The 19,999-nt window shown below is 54.5% G+C and overlaps 1 protein-coding gene and 1 non-coding gene across 2 annotated transcripts in view; one reads left to right on the top strand and one right to left on the bottom strand.

The window, feature by feature from the left end:
- Positions 1-19,655, bottom strand: part of LOC146813447 (sulfotransferase 6B1-like) — a 184,621-nt gene extending 164,966 nt beyond the window's left edge. Inside the window, exon 1 of the mRNA XM_085620206.1 lies at positions 19,180-19,655. Coding sequence (XP_085476332.1) covers positions 19,180-19,369 — 190 coding nt within the window. The 5' untranslated portion in view covers positions 19,370-19,655. The remainder of the gene's footprint in view (positions 1-19,179) is intronic.
- On the top strand, positions 11,642-11,717 carry LOC146813448 (small nucleolar RNA SNORD83). Its single transcript, XR_014967328.1, has one exon. It is a non-coding gene; the product is annotated as a small nucleolar RNA SNORD83 (small nucleolar RNA).
- Positions 19,656-19,999: the final 344 nt, after the last annotated feature.

Genomic DNA, 19,999 nt, shown 5'->3' with positions numbered 1-19,999 from the left:
TGAGGTGCAACACTTTGGCCACCCCCTTCCCACCACCCATAATCCTAATAAGGCAATTTCACATGACTATAGGGTGCCCCCAGGACTACAAGACTATCAGTAACATGCACATACAGAGAATGATCACACTTTAGCAGCACCACGGGAGGAGGCCAGATGGGTAACCCACAGTTGTGAGCTTAAGTGGTTTGGACAAGAAAACAACGTATAAACCAGTACTGCCGACCTTTGCCATGAAGCACCAGTAGTCCACAGACGGTCACTCCGGCACACTCACGCTCACTCTGCACCACAACTCAATACAACAGGTACCAGCCCGGTCCGTATGGGCACTTTCACACACACACGCACCCTAATGGGGTGCCACTGATACCACAGAGGTCAATAGGTAACACTCTGCAGACCCCGTGGTTTCAAGCCTCCCGCCACCCTCAAGATCAACCCTACTGTCCCAGACACCCCAGAGTGAGGTTCATCAGCCCCTTCTTCTGGACATAGTACCATGCATGGCTGAGGTGGCACCTCATCTGGGTCCCTGGAAAGCAGGTGGGGATAGATAGTAAGCATAAACCAGAGATAGGCGTAAACAAGGGGGGTCTTGGCACCACTCGGGAAGTTCACCACCAGGTTGTAAAGCAGAAACGGGCCAACAGCAACACTTTGTTACAAACAGGGATCCACCAGGGCCTTTTGGCGCCAGCCCAGTTTTGTGAAGTAAAGGAGGGTCACGCAGTCTCTTGACCTGGTCCAGAACTTTCTCAAGAGCGTCTCTCCAGCCTAGTCAATTCCTCTCACTCCTACCTGGTGGCACAAATTCTTCGGAAGAGCCATGTTGGACAGGCCACACGAAGGGCTTGCTCCCTCCCCGCACGACAGGGCCCGAGCTCCGGCCCACCAGGCATAACCCTCGAAAAGCACCTGTACCCCGTCTCCCGACGGATCTTCTGCCCTCGGACCTCTACTCATCACGGGGCCCAGCCCCACCGGCTCCCCCGGCCGGTTCAAGCCGCCCTCTTGGGCCCTGCACCACGAGGCCGCGTGGCCTCGCCCCGACCCTAACCCCGGGCCTGGCCGGCCCCGACATCCCGGCACCACCATCCACCCGGGAGGTGAGCGGACCACTTGGCAGGTCAATGGGAGGACGAAGTGTCAAGAGCTCTTCCCCCGCCAGGTGCCGATCGCCTCCAGCTCCCCCAGGCGCTGGCTCCACCCCCTGCTGGGTGTCTGGACACCTTCATCCCGGGCCCTCCGACCTCCAAGTGCGAGGGTCCGGACATCAAAGGGCGCCTGCCCTATAACTGGGGCAACTCCGGAGCAGGAAGGCAGGTGTATCCTGGAGTCGAGAGACACCGAGAGAACTCAGCCTTGACGGACTACTGGCGCTGCCGTAGCCCGCTCTTGTGAACCATCGTCCTGCCTGCTGGCGCTGCCGCGGCCTTCTGCATCATCCATCCTCGTCGGGACCTGCTGGCGCTGCCGCGGCCCGTTGTAACGACCATCCTCACCGGGACCTGCTGGCGCTGCCGCGGACCGTACATCGACCATCTTTCCGGGACCTGCTGGCGCTGCCGCGGACCGTGTCCCGACCATCTCGACCGGGACCTGCTGGCGCCGCCGCGGCCCGTACCAACTAAACCACCAAGCTCGAGGATTGTGAGCTAGTCATCCTCTCATCCGAACTACCTGACTGGTAAACAGACTGTCCCGCTCCCCCTTCCCCTGCATTGAGAGACTCGATTCGAGGGGACCCCTGAGTCCAGACCTCCTTGTACCATTCAATCGTACCTTAAGAAGTACTTATAAAGAACACTGAACCTTATCCGTGTGTGGTATCTGTCTGTGGGGGAGGGAAGTTACTTGTCTGTACGATCGCTGGAGACGGCTCTCCCCGGAGACCTCTCCTCCTGACCCCGGCCGACCCTCCCGGTCCGTCTACCCTTTCTAACATTGGTGGCCAGCGGCGCGATCCGAATCAACGCGTAATCGTACAGAGAGTAGCTCACCCCACGACAAAAACACGATGTCAGCCAAAGATAGCAGCTCCACCGAGAAATTCCAAATGGATAAGTTAGAAGAATACAACCACCGCGATCTGAGACAATTCTGCATAGAACTTGGCATTGCTACCACCGGCCTGAGTACCAAGGATGATCTAAAGCACGCCCTAGAGTCGTGGACAGAAACTGGGGTCGCCGGACCCCCCGACCAAAGCAGCATCACACCAGAGGGGAACGCCACGGCTCCCGAGGAGCGGGGAACGGGCCTCTCGCAGGAGGAGATCCGAGAAAGAGAAAGAACCAGATTGCACGAGTTGGAAATGGCACGACTCAAGATGGATGGGGAACTCAAGTTAGCTGAACAGAAACTCAACCTCGAGCATATGCGGCTCCGAGAAGAACGAGAAGAGAAGCAGAGACAGAGAGAACTGGAGGAGAAAAAAATAACGCTCGAGCACGAGCGCCAACTAGCGGAGATAGAACTTCGGAAACAGAATAAAGAACTGGGGGTGCCTGAGCGACCACACACCCCGGGGCCAATCGAGAAAAAAGTCCACATCCCCAAGGATGTTGTCCGCGAGTATGTCCGAGAAGACGACATACAACAGTGGTTTAAAGCCTACGAGATCGCCATGACCTCCCACCGGATCGACCGGAGTGATTGGGGAGCCGGACTTTGGGGGAGGTTTGTCAACGAGGGTCGCGATGCCCTACTGCAGCTCCCAGATCACCAAATGTCGTCCTACGACCACATGAAGGCTGCCCTCCTCACCCGCTACGGCCTCACACCCGAGATGTACCGCCAGAGGTTCAGAGATTGCACCCGGATCCCAGGTACAACTTGGGTAGAATACGTGAACTATTTTAGCCGTGCCTTCGAGGGTTGGATCAAGGGGAGCCATGTCACCACCTACGAACAACTCTTTAACCTTATGGTATGGGAGCACCTGTCGAACAACTGTTTCGTCGAGCTCAGGCAGCACCTCCTCGACAGTAAGCTGACTGACCCCCGGCAGCTCGCCGCCGAAGCTGACCGATGGGAAAGCACCCGAGTGGGCCGGAGGGGGCCACACGAACAGAACAGAAGCAACCCAGGCCAACACCGTCCTCGGGGAGGAGGAGGGGGCCAGGGGCGAGGGAGAGACGCCTTGCCAGCAACACCCGTGGCCAGCACCCCGCCTCCGGCCGGCCGGGGCAACCCCCCGTGGCGTCCTGGGTTCCGAGCCAACGTCACGTGCCACCGATGCCAGCGAGTCGGCCACTACGCCAATGACCCGAGCTGCCCGCAGAACCAAACACCCAAGCCCCGCCAGGTAGCTGCCGCCGCCCTGGGGGAAGAGCGATTATCGGGGGAACCCGAAGAGTATGAGCCGGCCCAGCAAGAGTGGGAACCGGCCGCCATGGTCCTGGCGTGCTTAGGGGGAAGAGACATGGTCCCACGGGCTCCCCTACCCGCTAACACCAGGAAGTACGGTCAGTGGGTGACCATTAATGGACAGCGAGCCGAGGCCTTGCGTGACACAGGCGCCAGTGTGACGGCCGTCCGCTGTCACCTGGTGAAGCCCGAGCAGATCCTGCCGAACATTCTCTGCCCCGTCCGCTCGGCAGACAACTCTGAGAGTATGTGTCAAATGGCCTGCGTCCCGTTCGAATGGGGAGGGGTCTCCGGCCTGTTGAAGGTGACGGTCCGGGACGATGCCCCCGTGGACTGCCTCCTGGGGAATGACCTCGAGAGTTCCCCGTGGGCCACCGTTGAGAGAAGAGAGCACCTGGGGATGCTGGGCCTCCCGGACTGGGCCTGCGTAACCACCCGGTCCATGGCCGCCCGTGCCGTCCCCCGATCAGAAGAACCGGAATGGCCAGCACCTCCGCCCCCGGTCGCCCCAGTAGAAGACAACGACGAGGCCAGCCTCCCAGACCCGATGACCGAAGGGGACGCGCAACCCCAGAACCTTCCTGACCTGGCTCAGTGGCGTCAAAAAGGGGGGCCCACCCAAGAACAGTCCCGCCAGGAACAAAAGACCTGTCCCTCCCTCGAGGGACTCCGCCAACAAGCCAGCGCCCAGAACGCAGGGGACTCCACCGGAACTCACTGGGTCTACTGGGATAACGACCTGCTATACAGCGAGCAAAGAATCGCCGAGCTGGGGGCCGGTCGAGTACTGGTGGTACCTCTCCGCTTCAGAGACTTTCTGCTCAACCTGGCCCACGATGCCCCCCTGGCTGGACACCTGGGCCAGGACAAGATGTACAGCCGCCTAGTGACCCACTTTTTCTGGCCGAAAATGAGGAACGACGTCCTGAACCACTGCCGATCTTGCCCCACATGCCAAGCCAGCGGGAAGAGTGGTCGGAAGCTGAAAGCCCCTCTGCAACCCTTCCCTGTGGTCACCACCCCGTTCGAGAGGGTGGGGATAGACATTGTGGGGCCTCTGGACCCCCGCACGGCACAAGGACACAGGTTCATCTTAGTACTGGTGGACCATGCCACCCGCTACCCCGAGGCGGTGCCCCTACGGACCGTGACAGCCCCGGTGGTTGGCCGGGCCCTAATGGGGATCTTCTCCCGGGTAGGCTTCCCCCGAGAAGTCGTCAGCGACCGAGGCACGAACTTTATATCCAAATACATGAAGTCCCTCTGGCAACAATGCGGGGTCACCTACAGATTCACGACCCCCTATCACCCCCAAGGGAACGGACTAGTGGAGCGTTTTAACCGCACTCTCAAGGGGATGATTGGGGGATTGGAAGAGCCCCTCCGTCGCCAGTGGGATGTACTACTCCCGTGCCTCCTCTTCGCCTACCGAGAAGTTCCCCAGAAGTCCCTCGGTTTTAGCCCTTTCGAACTCCTGTACGGGCACCCTGTGCGAGGGCCCCTCAGCCTAGTAAAAGAAGGTTGGGAGATGTCCCCCCTAAAGACCCCTCCAGACGTCTTCAAATACCTCCTGGCCCTACGCAATCAGACCCGGCGCTTCAGAGAGATGGCCAAGGCGAACCTCGAGGCCAGCCAGGAGGACATGAAGAGGTGGTATGATCACAATGCCTCCTCCGTTGAGTTCGAGCCTGGACAACAAGTATGGGTGATGTCCCCCACCGAACCATGTGCCTTGCAAGATAAGTGGACGGGGCCCTTCAAAGTGGTCGAGCGCAAAAGCCCCGTCACTTACCTCATCGACCTGGGGACCTCCCGGAACCCCCTTCGGGTCCTCCACACCAACCGACTCAAACCACACTTTGTGCGCTCAGAACTCAGCCTCCTGATGGCTACGGACAGTGGGGCAGAGGAAGACTCCGAACCCCTCCCGGATCTTCTGAAGACTCAGGAGAATGACGGCTCCGTGGACGGGGTCCGGCTCTCTGACGCCCTCACTTCGGAGCAACGCCAGGGCTGCCGGAACCTCCTGCTGCAGTTCGCTACCCTGTTCTCCCTCACCCCCGGGGTCACCCCTTGGTGTTTGCACGACGTGGACACCGGGGACAGTCCCCCTGTCCGACACCGGGCCTACCGCGTACCAGATCGGGTACGGGCCTGCATACAGGAGGAAGTGGCCAAGATGCTCACAATCGGGGTCATCGAGCCCTCGGACAGTCCCTGGGCCAGTCCGGTTGTATTGGTCCCCAAAGCCGCTGCCCCCGGCACCGCACCTGAACTGAGATTCTGCGTCGACTACCGGGGCTTGAACGCTGTCACCCGGACCGACGCTCATCCGATCCCCCGAGCAGACGAGCTGATCGACCGGCTGGGGGCCGCCCGCTACCTCAGTATCTTCGACCTAACAGCGGGCTACTGGCAGATCGGCCTCACACCCAGGGCTCGGGAACGGTCAGCCTTCTCTACCCCCGATGGCCACTACCAATTCAAGGTCATGCCCTTCGGCATGAAGAATGCCCCCGCCACGTTTCAACGCCTCGTGAACCAGGTCTTGGCGGGGCTCGAAGAATTCAGCGCTGCCTACCTGGACGATATCGCTGTATACAGCCGCCACTGGCCCGACCACCTCCGTCACCTCCAAGAGGTCCTACAGGCCCTCCAGCGGGCCGGCCTCACAATTAAGGCCGGCAAGTGCCAAATTGGCCAAGGGTCTGTGACCTACCTTGGGCACCAAGTGGGAAGCGGGCTGGTGGCCCCGCTACAACTTAAGATTGCTGCCATCCAGTCCTGGCAGCCCCCCGTCACCCAGACCGAGGTCCGAGCCTTCTTGGGGCTCACCGGCTACTACCGGCGGTTCGTGAAGGACTACGGCAGCATCGTGGGGCCCCTCACGGGTCTCACGTCCAAGAACCAACCGAAGCGGATTAACTGGACCCCCGATTGTCAAGCGGCCTTCGAGAAGCTGAAGGCCGCCCTGTGCACCGCCCCTGTGCTCCAGGCCCCCGATTACAGTCGGGAATTCGTGGTACAGACCGACGCCTCCGACCACGGCATCGGGGCCGTCCTTTCTCAGTTAAACCCCGAAGGTCATGACCAGCCGGTGGCCTTCATCAGTCGACGTCTCCTGGCCCGAGAACAGCGCTGGAGCACCATCGAGAGGGAGGCCTTCGCAGTGGTGTGGGCCCTCAAAAAGCTCCGGCCCTATCTCTTCGGTACCCACTTCCGGGTACAAACCGACCATCCACCCCTGCAGTGGCTGATGCAGATGCGGGGGGAGAACCCAAAACTCTTGCGCTGGTCCATTTCCCTGCAGGGAATGGACTTCACTGTGGAGCACCGACCAGGCCAAGACCACGCCAACGCGGATGGCCTGTCCCGCTTTTTCCGCCTCGACGAAGAGAGTCCCCAAGGAGATGGGTGACTCTCCCCGCCTTCAGCTGGGGGGGACGCATGTTGGACAGGCCACACGAAGGGCTTGCTCCCTCCCCGCACGACAGGGCCCGAGCTCCGGCCCACCAGGCATAACCCTCGAAAAGCACCTGTACCCCGTCTCCCGACGGATCTTCTGCCCTCGGACCTCTACTCATCACGGGGCCCAGCCCCACCGGCTCCCCCGGCCGGTTCAAGCCGCCCTCTTGGGCCCTGCACCACGAGGCCGCGTGGCCTCGCCCCGACCCTAACCCCGGGCCTGGCCGGCCCCGACATCCCGGCACCACCATCCACCCGGGAGGTGAGCGGACCACTTGGCAGGTCAATGGGAGGACGAAGTGTCAAGAGCTCTTCCCCCGCCAGGTGCCGATCGCCTCCAGCTCCCCCAGGCGCTGGCTCCACCCCCTGCTGGGTGTCTGGACACCTTCATCCCGGGCCCTCCGACCTCCAAGTGCGAGGGTCCGGACATCAAAGGGCGCCTGCCCTATAACTGGGGCAACTCCGGAGCAGGAAGGCAGTTGTATCCTGGAGTCGAGAGACACCGAGAGAACTCAGCCTTGACGGACTACTGGCGCTGCCGTAGCCCGCTCTTGTGAACCATCGTCCTGCCTGCTGGCGCTGCCGCGGCCTTCTGCATCATCCATCCTCGTCGGGACCTGCTGGCGCTGCCGCGGCCCGTTGTAACGACCATCCTCACCGGGACCTGCTGGCGCTGCCGCGGACCGTACATCGACCATCTTTCCGGGACCTGCTGGCGCTGCCGCGGACCGTGTCCCGACCATCTCGACCGGGACCTGCTGGCGCCGCCGCGGCCCGTACCAACTAAACCACCAAGCTCGAGGATTGTGAGCTAGTCATCCTCTCATCCGAACTACCTGACTGGTAAACAGACTGTCCCGCTCCCCCTTCCCCTGCATTGAGAGACTCGATTCGAGGGGACCCCTGAGTCCAGACCTCCTTGTACCATTCAATCGTACCTTAAGAAGTACTTATAAAGAACACTGAACCTTATCCGTGTGTGGTATCTGTCTGTGGGGGAGGGAAGTTACTTGTCTGTACGATCGCTGGAGACGGCTCTCCCCGGAGACCTCTCCTCCTGACCCCGGCCGACCCTCCCGGTCCGTCTACCCTTTCTAACAAGCCAGATGGGGAGAGGGCAGTTGGTCCACCGTTATGGGGCCAGAGAGAGAACAAGCAGTGAATGGGGAACAACACACAGGTGAGCCTCTCGACTTGAGGAGGCACACTGCCTGATACACATTGATTCTGGTTGCGCCCTGGCAAACAGGGCACAGGGTCTGGGGCACGACAAGATGAGTCGCACCAGACACTTCAGTGTACACAAAGTAGAGTTGCAATTCTGTACCTCCCTGGAAATGAGGCACTATGTCCTGCACATCTTGATGTCCAATCTACAAGACTATTCCGGTCACACACACACACAGGAGCAAGTTCAGCAATGCCTGGAGGTAGAATGAGACTCTGCAATGGTTGTGTTCCCCCACCTCCGTGGGTCGCAACCTGTGAATTAGACACTGCACGCAATGAGCATGTAGTTGACGTGGCACACAAGAGAATTGTGGCACAGTCAATGAAGCAGGCCACTTTGGATCTTGCAACCGGTGAACCCGCTCACCTCCAACGTGACGCTTATGCGTGCAGAGGTTCCTGCAGCACCGGAGCCACTTTGCCATAGATGCGAGCAATTTCTTGAGCTCCACACTAGGCACGCTCAACTCCAGGCAAGGTTCTGTAGTTCCAGGCTAACACTGCGCTGTCCAGCGTTCAGCAGGCGATGGGGGACGTAGAGGGCACCACTCTCCAGACATCACCGGTAGATGGTGTGGGCCCCTCATAGGAGATCTTTGATATCCCCGAGACCTCCAAGAGAACAGGAGACCAGCTGACAGGTCCTTGGGAGCCCACTTCAGGGTGCCACACGTCAGCAGGTTTGTTGGCCTAGGTCAGCCACTATTCAGGAAGGCACGCTGTTCTTTCCACGGGCACATATCCCCCATGTGCTCAAAATAGTCTTCTGGCAATGTGCATGACGCAGTCCAGATTCTCCGGTCCTGTGTCCCGACAAGCGGATTTCTCCTCTTGATTTGGTGGCAGTGGGTAGTTATACTCCATGAACCCTTTGAAGTTGTGAAACAGGTCAAAGGGTATTTCTTTGAACCACATATGTGTCCCCTAAATTTATGTCCTGTCTGCCATGAAGCTGCAGAATGCAGATCTATGTCTTTATAGGGCCGTGATCTGGTCCTAGAGGCCAGGTGTCACAATCTCTACCTCCATATATTCTGCAAGACTAGCAAATGGCAGATGTCAGCTATCTCAATTGCATGCCTAATGGTTTATGTCTGTCGCTGAGGAATGCCCAGATGTGGACAATTCTCTCTCCTTGGGCCTTCAGATTAATAAATGGTGTCCACCTGCTTCGGAAACATCAGGATTCTTAGGAAAATCTCGCAATTTCTTTCCTTCACCTCTCGAAAGCAGGCAGTCATTGCCCTAGTGTTATCTAGACTGGATTATTGTAATGCCCTCTATTTGGGTGTTAACAAAGGGCTCATTCATCGTCTGCAGGTGGTACAGAACGCCGCAGCCAGGCTGGTGATGGACCTTCCATAATTCCACTCAGTCTCGGCCACTCTTAGTGAGTTGCATTGACTCCCTTTAAACCGGAGAATCCTGTTTAAGGCTCTTTGTCTCACTCACAAGGCCTACTATAATCTAGTTTTGGAAGGTATTAAAGGTCTCTTCCGACGTTATGTTCCTATCAAACAGCTAAAATCAGCCAATAAAAATCTGTTGGTAGTCCCCAGGTTTAAGAGAGTCAGATGGGGGGGCAGAGCCTTCTCCGTCGCTGCTGCTAGGCTCTGGAACTCTCTCCCTTCTGTAATTTCGGGACAAGAGTCTCACTCTCTCTTCCGCAAGGCTTTGAAGACCTGGCTTTTTACCAGTCGATCAGTATGAGTCCCACAGGTACTACTGTCTGATGGCCGTCTCTGCAGCACCTTGACTCCTCCGGGCAAAGTTTGCGCTTTATACGGCTAATATTCATTCATTAATTCATGTGCTCCCCCGGCCTCCGGTGCTAACCGGCACCAAACATCATGGCAGCCATAGAGTTTGATACATAGAAATGCCCGCATTTCATAAGTGGCATTTTCACGCAAGGTATGCCAAGCGCACTGTTACCATTGGAATGGGTTTGGCCTAAATCTATTGATAGGAAACATCATGAGGCTGCGCCACTGCAATCCGTTATCGCAGCTTGAAATACAGGCGACCTCTCCCCCGTCTAACTTAAGGGAAGAGCAAACCTCCTCTGTAGGGGAACCCTTGTGGGTCTCCCCGCTACCTGGGCAGTGAACACCTGTGGCTGACTGCCCAGCCCTCCACCTTAACATGACATAACATGTGTATTTGTAAAGCGCACCTTCACCACTACGGTTATCTTGGCGCTGAATAACAGATGTTTGTTGTTACCCAACTCAATGGTGCTCATTTTATCGACCTCATGTGGATGAAAGGCTGCGTGGACCCGCCGGGATTTGAACCTGTGACCATGACGTTGAACAGAAGCTCCTGCAGTAGACGCATTAGTCCACTGAGCCACCAGACCCGGCTTAGTGGAGGTGAAAGGCCTCCTCTGGATGGACTGTGTTTGCTACGGGCCAACCGGACTACGCGCAAAAGAGTGTTAACCAGGACCTGCGGTGGCAGGTTGGACACTGGTTTAAAACGCACAGTTCGTGTGAGTCCGCACACCGGCCTGCATTAGAAGGTCAGAGTAGGGTGACCAACCGTCCGTAAATTTCACGGACAGTCCGTAATTTCGGCCGTCTGTCCGTTGTCCGTGAAGGATTCTTTAACGGACGCTATTTGTCCGTAATTTTAACCAGGCACCGGTCGCACCACCCTAAATGTATGTGTCTTGTAAACTGGAGCCTTGGCCCTTGCAGTGAGGGCTTGAAGGGAGGCGCGCAACGCCATGGGGCTCAAGTGCTTCAAAGCCCCCCCACCTCCCCCTTCGTGTGTGTGCCCCCATGCGGGCACACACAGACAGTTTTTGAGATTATCGCAGTTGTACCCGAGTACTTCACAGGTCTTTAAAAGACCATTTACATGTTAACGAGGCTTTGTTTATTTTTTCACCCCTTCAGCTCCACCAGGGGCATGGCGGAAGGCGACAAATCCTTTCTTTGGCCGCGGTAACCTTTGCCTACTGTCCTGCTGCGTGGATATTCTTTTTAGGTCTCGGCTGCGAAAGGCTGCGCTTGCGCAGTCTCGCTCCGAGATTTAATGAGTTGGAGTGACTTTGAGAAGAGGGGCTTGCACCCGCCCCTCTTCTCTCCTGTTCTCCATTGGCTGGCCTCTTAAATGCTGGCCAGCCACTGGAGAAGAGGTCCAGTCACTCCGTTGAAGCCCCGTTCTTTTCGGATCGGGGGGCGTGTTTTTTGCGAGAAGTCTCAGGGAGGAGACAACAGCAAAACACGCCCCCAAATCCGAAAATGAGGCTCCCTTTCTCCGAGGCATTTTTGCTGTGCCTCGGAGAAAGGCGGTGGTGTCCCGGCGTTGCTCCCTCACCTGATCTCCTACTGTACGGCAGGAGCTCTGTGCTTGGCCGCTGAGGTGACTTGATGATTTTTCTTTCTTCAGACACTCGAAACCCTGACGGGGGCTTTGTTCCAGCGCCCCCCGGTGGTAGCTGCAGTGAAGAGACAGTTGAGAGTGAGGACGATCTATGAGAGCAGACTGCTCGAATACGACCCTGAGAGGAGACTGGGTGAGTGCACGGGGGGCACTTTGTGTGGTCGGCCTCGGAACCTGCAGAGCCACATGATGTGAGCTAGATTTCATCAGCACGCTGTGCGAGGATGACTTGTATCTATCACCCATGGCTGATGGCACTGCAGCGTGGCGGGACTGTGTGGCGTCTGCGAACCAATGCATCCTTTAGCACTGCGCATGTTCTGCGTGCAGGTCGATTTGGAACTCCGCTCCCCTCTACCCTCCCCAATTTAATTATAAAACAAGTAAACAACGCAGGGAATAGAATAGGGATGCAGAGCTTCGAATCAATGCTAATCCGCTTCCGGCGGTCCTAGAAGACTACATTTCCCAGAAGCCTCTTCTCCGGGTGCGTGACGTCTATCGTCCGCTCCGGCGCAGAGGTCTCGCGAGAGCGTCGGGCGTCGGGTCCGGGCCGCTTGTTGTTGGAGCCAAGATGGTGGCGCCGCAGCCCCCCCAGGCCGAGGCGGCCGAGCCTTGGTACGTGGCGCTCCTGGGCCTGGCCGAGCACTTCCGCACCTCCAGCCCGCCGAAGGTGAAGTTGTGCGTGCACTGCCTGCAGGCCGTGCTGGGGAGCAAGCCGGGACCGCGCCAGGAAGCTCGTACACACCTGCAGTTGGGCTCCGTGCTGCACCATCACACCAAGAACAGAGACCTGGCCAGGGGGCACCTGGAGAAGGCGGTAAGAGGAGGGGGAGGGCTGGGAGTGTCGGGAGAGGGCCACATTTCTAGGAGTATCAAATAGAGTGCCAAGAACTTGGAGGATTTGAGGGGGGAGTAATGCATACCCAGGAGGGGAGGTACATAAACAGGAGTACCTGGGAGAGGACCACAGACTGATGAGAGGAAGCAATGCACACCCAGGAGAGGAGGTACATAAACAGGAGTACCAGGGAGAGGGCCACAGACTGGTGAGAGATCAGAGGAAGTAATGCACACCCAGGAGAGGAGATGCATAAACAAACAGGAGTACCAGGGAGAGGGCCACAGACTGGTCAGAGTTGAGGGGGGGAGTAATGCACACCCAGGTGAGGAGATGCTTAAACAGGAGTACCAGGGAGAGGGCCACTGACTGGTGAGAGTTGAGGGGGGAGTAATGCACACCCAGGAGAGGAGATGTATAAACAGGAGTACCAGGGAGAGGGCCACTGACTGGTGTGAGTGATACATACACTTGAGAGGAGGTACAAAAACAGGAGTAGTACCGGGGAGAGGGCCACAGACTAGTAAGAGATGAGGTGTAGTCTGAGGTGCTGACCCATTACACATACAAGTGAGGGCTTGTCCCGAGGCGCAGCCAGGAGAGGAGGGCATAGGGCATGTCACTCGGGGGGGTAAGTAGACGTCATTCACAGTGCTGCACTAAAACAACAACAGGGAGCTGACCTGCCTTGCAACCTGTATGATACGGAGCTTTTGGCACAGTTAACAACAAGGATGGTTTGAGTTTCCATTGAGCCACAAACTCCATTTTACTACTACTCTCTTCTATTAACTAGTATTTGTAGAACATTCAGTGGGACTACACGCCTGTATTTGTCATGCAACCTTTTATTCTGCACAAGCCTTTCCCGGTTCACCAATTGTGTATAACTGTGGTATGGGCATTATTTTGTATTTTGCTGGAATGTGTATAACATTAGAATGTGGAATTGCATTTTTTTTCTTGATGAACGTTTAATTTGCATTTGCAAACACTCGAACGAGTTGTGCGTTTGGTACATATTTTCATGCTGATCATCATATTGTAATCGTCAGTTAGCGTACCCCTGTAAAACACTTCCTATTCTTTTGACACACTGTTATAATTATTATCACAGGTATAGCTAGAAGCGCTCTGGAATTATAAAAAATATATATATTTCTCCAAGGGATGGAATGCTTCAGAGATCTACTTTTCCCTGAGAAAAAAAGTTCCACTTGTCCCTCTTGGTGCCTTGGAATAACATGACAAGTTATGGCAGTATACTTATTTCATCAGGGCTCATGTTTTATCCGGGATTGGTTCTAGCAAGGCTGGGTTTTTTGCCGCCTTCTGCAAATCTATATACATGTGCTGCAAGTAATTGGTAGTTCCATGTTTATAATGCAGTGTGACCCACGTAATTACTTTTTAAGGGTATTAACCAAATGCTCTCCAATCTCTTTCCAAATTGGAAAAGGTTGTAAATGTACGTCTACAGAGGCAGTAGTTTAGTTGTTTTCATGATGAGGAAAGGGGGTGTAGGGATAATGAATATGCAGTTGATTGACAGATTTTCACATGAGCACGTGTAACTCTGTGTTTTTGCTAATGTGAAAATGGAAATACTAAAGTTACCTAGGAGTAAGGTTTTCCGGCATTATCTGTGAATTTCTGAATGTCATAAACATTTCACAGAATGTTGCTCATAATGCTTTGACGTCAATTCTCCATTACTTGTTTACAATATTTATCTGTGTGTGGGTGCAAATGCAATAGGCCTCGCATTTGAGAGTGATTAAACTATTGACATTGTAAATAACAATGCAGTTTCTTTAAATGTTTTAAAAACAAAAACATAAAAATGTCATGAGCAATGCCAATAGCTCTAACTTTACCAATGCCGAGACCATTGCATTGTAAATGCTTGTTCTATGTAGTGCAGGAGAAAATAAGTTTGTTTATTTTTATTCACCTTTCCCAACCCCTGCAGCTGCTTATCACTTCAGGCTGCGACACTAAGATTGACCAATGGAGTAGGTAAGAGAATGTGTTACTATTTGTTTTTCTTTTTAAAATCTGCACAGGCCCAGCAGGATCTGTACTTCGTGTGCGCTTCATTTAATCAGTTTTTATCATTATTATGGCTGATGCAGGACAACAATAAGACAATACAAGATGCCCAGATGACGCTGGTGATTAATGATCCTGCTGGAGAGCAATCATTTGTCTGTTAGTAGTTTTAAATGCAGATGAACTGTATTTTATGCGGAATCTCAGTGGGTTACAGTCATTGTGACAGAGATCCTTGTGTTACTTGCAGTTCAGAAGGTACAATCCTAACATAGGACAGTGACCAATGAACTGTCATCAAAGAGCTGCAGACAAACATGAATGGTATAGTTAGAACTTCGCGTTTTTTGTTTTGTGATATAGTTAGAACTTCCCCAGTCTTTCATTATTCTAATGTTGCTAAAATGAGTATGTTTGGTCAGATATACATTTTTTATCAGTAAAGCCAACCCCTAACCACTGGAGTACTCTTTAAATCCTGAGTTTGAGCTTCTCCAGACCAAACCCTCTTAAAATAACTGCCCACCAGTATGGATGACGTGATTCGTACACCATGTAATCCTCATTGGCTTATGTGACATTCCCTGTAGGCTGATTTACATACTTGTATGATTCGTTGTCTCTGTATAATGTGTGCGTGGTGTAAAGTACTGACACACACTACACTGATATGAGTAGCGCTACACAACAAATGAAATGCATATGAGAGAGTGGCTACGTAAAGCTGAGGGGCACTGTTGGAGGGTGGCAGTGAGGGAATCCAAGGAGGAGGTAGTGGGAGGGGCTATGAAGGGATGAGGGGCACTGTTGGAGGGTGGCAGTGAGGGAATCCGAGGAAGAGGTCATGGGTGGAGGGGGGAGGAGGGGGAGCTAGGGAGAGATGAGGGGCACTGCTGGAGGATGGTAGTGAGGGATTCTGAGGAGAAGGTCATGAGGGGGAGGGGCTACAGAGAAATGAGGGGCATTGGTAGAGGGTGGCAGTGAGGGAATCTGAGGAGGAGGTCATGAGGGGGAGGGGCTATGGGGAGCTGAGGGGCACTTGTGGCGTATGGCAGTGATTATTGGTGCGGCGCCAAAAAAGACTTTCGCATCAGCGCTGTCATGGCCTTTCTGTTTTTGTTTATTTAATTAGCAGTCGGGTCATAAGGGCTACTGTGGAACATACTTTAAAGGGCATGCTAATTATATTTACTGCTATATTCAATGTTTTAAGTTTGAAGGTGATTTTACTGTTTTTACCGGGAAAAATGAAAGTGGAGCCCGATGATGCCTGATATGGGGCTGGGGCCCAAGGTCAGCTGTGAGATAAGGTGCACTGGAGAGGAGTAGTGGATAATCAAGCCTGCACGGCAGTGCGTTGCGGAGTCTGGGGCCAGGTGGAGGTAGTAATGAAGAGGGATCCTCCATGAAGGCTCGCACAGAGAGAGCCCAAGTAGTGTCACTTGCCTGATACTACCACCTCAGTAACCTCCTCTTCCCATCAAAGGAAAATTACATAGAAAAAACAGTTTTTGAGAGTGATAATATTTAGAAAGAGATTTGGAAAAGAGTGCGATTTACTGGGCCTTGTAAGACTAAGAAGAGATAAAGGAGGGCCCTGAAGCAGGCCTGCCCAGACATATATGCGACAAATCGAGCCCGCAGTGGCGCACCCAAATGCACCCTTGGCCCACCCATATAAAAATTCCTGGAGCCGGGCCTGACTCCGATGCCGTTGAGGTCGGGTGGAACAGACTCCGATGCAGTACCAAAGCTCAGATACCCAGCAGCATTGGAGAGGCACAGCGGGATGGCAACCCTCACACCTTCCGCCCTTGATGAGCTGTTAAGAGGTGTTTGAAGGTGACTGAGAGGGGGGCTGAAGCTTCAGGCGCAGGGGCATCTATTCAGATGCAAACAGCCCTGAATGGTCATGTGTCTGCAATTTAGAGGGGCCTCACACATTCCCTTTCTGCCCAGGGCCCCAAACGTCCTAGAACCAGCCCTGTGGTGGTGTAAGTGCGCCCACCGGCCACAATGGCAGGCCTGACCTACATTTACAAACAATAATGTCTGCACCACTTCTCAATATTTGCCAGAAGGGTGCATGCACTTTCTCTCTGCAGTACGGTGGGAAAGGGCCTGGAACCTCATGGCTCCACGTGAGAACCAGCATGTCCATCGGTTGACAGTGACAGGCCGGCAGCCTGGGTCTCCCGGACACCTGTGGTGTCCGTGCTTTATCCGGATGACCATGACGGTCTGAGTTCACGCTAAGCACTTCCTTGGTGCCAATTCACACACCAGTCCATCTTGGCAGGCTGGTGCCGAGGCCTAGAAACATCACTGGTGAGAGGGCTCAGGCCGACTGGCACTCGCAGACCAGACACAGGCCCAGCACAATCTTGGTGCTAGCGTGCCCACGCTTACCAGGACAGGTGGACGATCAGTTTCACCCCCTCAGCTAAGCGCCTCTTCCAACGAGAGGTAGTAAGGGTGTGCGCACTTCCACCCTACACCAACAGTGGGGAGGCGATCCGGCCCTACGCCCTCAATGGGGCCTCAGCATCCTCTGAAGGTATTCTGTGGGTGGAACTGACCTCCGAGGTAGGGGGAACCCACGCTTGGGCCCCTGCCCAGCTACTCACCAAGCCCGAGCTTCACCCCACCCCGGGAAATACCCTAGAACTGCTCCGGCAGTAGGGGAAGCCCCCTCCGGGTTGGCACACCTGTTGAGATGCTAACCGGAGTAGTAGATTTAATGGGCAGGTGAGTACCGTGAGGCATAATCCGTGCCACGCCCCCCCACTTGCCACTGCCAAACCCGCCCTGGGTATATGGTGTACCTTCCATAGAGCCCTTCCTGCTGTGACACAACCTAAACATGCTCGCACCCTGCCCCTAACCTGTGTAGGGAGGGTGCTCATGCTCCCCACTGCTGTACGGCGGGAATATATCCCATGTTCTAGGGTCACTAACAGAGAGGGGGTGAAGACTAGGAGGACAGAAAAAGTTAATGTTTCTGTTTGTTTGCCTCAGAAAGCCATGCCCAACATGAACTTTCTTTGCAATTTGCAAGACGACCTGGCAAACTACGCATAATGTCTGCATTTTTGCCAGCAGACGGGTAAAGCGTGCAGCTTCTTCTCAATTTGGCAGGAAGCTGGAAAAATACTGCATAATGTTTGTTATTAAGCCCCTGGCCAGTGAATAATGACCTTTCATTTGTGTTTGTTCACCTCCTGTCCAGGCAGTATATAATGGGTATTTTTTAGCCGCACACGGCTGCGGCCGGACAGTAACAATGCAGAATGTCTACTATAAAGCAAACACAAGGAGATGATGGACGGAGTGCTGTAACTTATCAGACACTCACCCCCAGTCACTTCGCCACCCCAGTTCAGACACAGCTATATGCAAATCAGTCTTGACCCTGTGCCTCATGGGAACAGTCCAGCCCAAACTGCCAAGCCAGGTCTTCCCTAGACTGGAAACAAGCATCCTGGGACTAGTTTCAGGGTAACAGGCTTGAATACAGTGGCAAAGTGAGCAAGGGACCCACGTCTGGGCATACCCTGCCACCTTAGGGTGAACAAAGCAAACACAAGGAGATGATGGACGGAGCGCTGAAACTTTTCAGACACTCACCCCCAGTCACAGATCTGGGTTGAATCCATCATCATTCTTTAGCTCACTCTGCAACCCCAGTTTAGACCCAGCCATATGCTAATCAGTCTGACCCTGTGCCTCATGGGAACAGTCCAGCCCGAACTGCCAGCCAGATACTCCCTAGACCGTAAACAAGCATCCTGGGACCGTTTTCGGGGTAACACCCCTCATCGGCCAGGCTAGCTTGAATCCAGTGGCAAAGTGAGCAAGGGACCCACGTCTGGGCAAACTCTGCCAACTTAGGGCGAACAGAGCAACCTCTACTATAGCCAGGGGCCGGGAAGTGTCGTTGCTCACAGGGCTGCGGTCGAACACTGCAGAATCTCTACTATTTAACCAGGTGAATTGTGACCTTCCCCTTCGATTTGCAAGGCCACGGGACAAATAAAACATTAACTAAAGCCTCTTTTCAGCCAGCTGCCGGGTAAATAGGAGCGAACATTCAGGATTTACCGGGCCGCAGGCTAAGCAGCCGCTACCAATAAATAAATATAGCCCTACAGTGCCTCCTGCCAGCTAATGACCGTGAACTGCAGGAGAAGAAAGCTCACAGAAAGACTTCTGCGGAAGGGGGCACTCATATCATGTTTCCAGTGCCAGACAGGGACAGGGGAGCTGACAGATGTGTACGATGCGCGCGCATTGTGGTCTTTGGCATCAGGGGCTGAGCTGCCAAAGTTTCCCAGGTCCATGCGTGATCTGCTGCTCCAGGCCTGCTTGTCTCCGTTGAATTGTGGGACTTGTAGTCCTGTTTTATAATGGAATAAACAAGACTGCAAGTCCCAGAATGCAATGAAAAAGCCTGTACTGAAGCAGCACATCACCATGGACCAGTGAGACTTGACAGGGCAGCAGGCGCTGGGATCTCACAGTTCAAAGTTACAAGTTGGCAGAGTTGTGACACGTCTTACTGTATGAGGAACAGGGGTCACAACCAGACTGAACCACTCAATCTAATATATATGGGTTTTAGACAAGTAGCACCAGGGTGCCACTGGGACCCCCATACCCAGTGCTGCCATTTTAAAGCTACAAACTGTTGCATTCTGGGACGTGTAGTTTCACTTCATCATTAACGCCGCCGCTGAAAAATCCAAGCCTTGAAAGTGTTGTTGGCTATACCGCTAGGCTTTTGTTGCAGACAAAAAAGAAATGTATCGAAGAGCGCATTTACTCACCGCATTTAGGGTAAGCCACCATGAGCAGGTCGTCTGCCCTGAGCTGGAAAGCGTCTAGCGCCTGGAAGGTCTCCGGGCTGCACAGGGTGCTGGGGTACAGCACCCCCTTGTAGGTGAACAGCAGCTCTTCCGGGGTCTTGGCTTTCACAGAAGAGAGGGTTTTGTTGATTTCCACAAATCTATTTGCCATCTCGGTGCTGGCTGTGGGTGAGACGCTGTGCCAAGAAGGGCTGCGAGGCGCTGTGCCAAGAAGGACTGCGAGACGCGGTGCCAAGGAGGGCTTCGAGGCGCTGTGCCAAGGAGGGCTGCGAGGCGCGGTGCCGAGGAGGGCTGCGAGGTGCTGTGCCGAGGAGGGCAGCGAGCCTGAAAGTGCCTAGAGGGTGAGGCTGGGCCAGGGGTGCTTTGTCGAACTCTGACCCCTGCCACAAAGTAAGCTTCTTCTGCCCTTCACACCAAGGCTACAACATATTTTGTGTGAGAGGAGCACCGGAGGCGTGAAGGGGAGGGCTTCGCTGTTAACTCAGGGGAGGGAAGTTGGGAAGAACTGTAAGAAGCTGGCAGGAGAGCGCCTTGAGTCACAGCTGCACGGCGCTATGCCAGCTATCATGACTCCAGCCGAGCCTTGCCTTTTAGTTTAAAGGATGTTTCATTCTGGGACACGCGGTTATGGCTAGCAACAAAAGTAAATTCTGCTCCCATATCTTGGGAGGGTTCACAAAAGTATCCACTAAAACAAGCATCGGACATGTGTTTTTTGTGTGTATTGTGTAGTGTAAAGTGTCATACCAAGCTTCACAGCGCTACAGAGGTACAACGTGGA

This window comes from Triturus cristatus, chromosome 7 (assembly GCF_964204655.1).
Source record: "Triturus cristatus chromosome 7, aTriCri1.1, whole genome shotgun sequence".
In the NCBI taxonomy this organism is placed as follows: domain Eukaryota; kingdom Metazoa; phylum Chordata; class Amphibia; order Caudata; family Salamandridae; genus Triturus; species Triturus cristatus.
The sequence above is the reverse complement of the archived record's forward strand: the minus strand, read 5'-3'. Positions and strand labels throughout refer to the sequence as shown.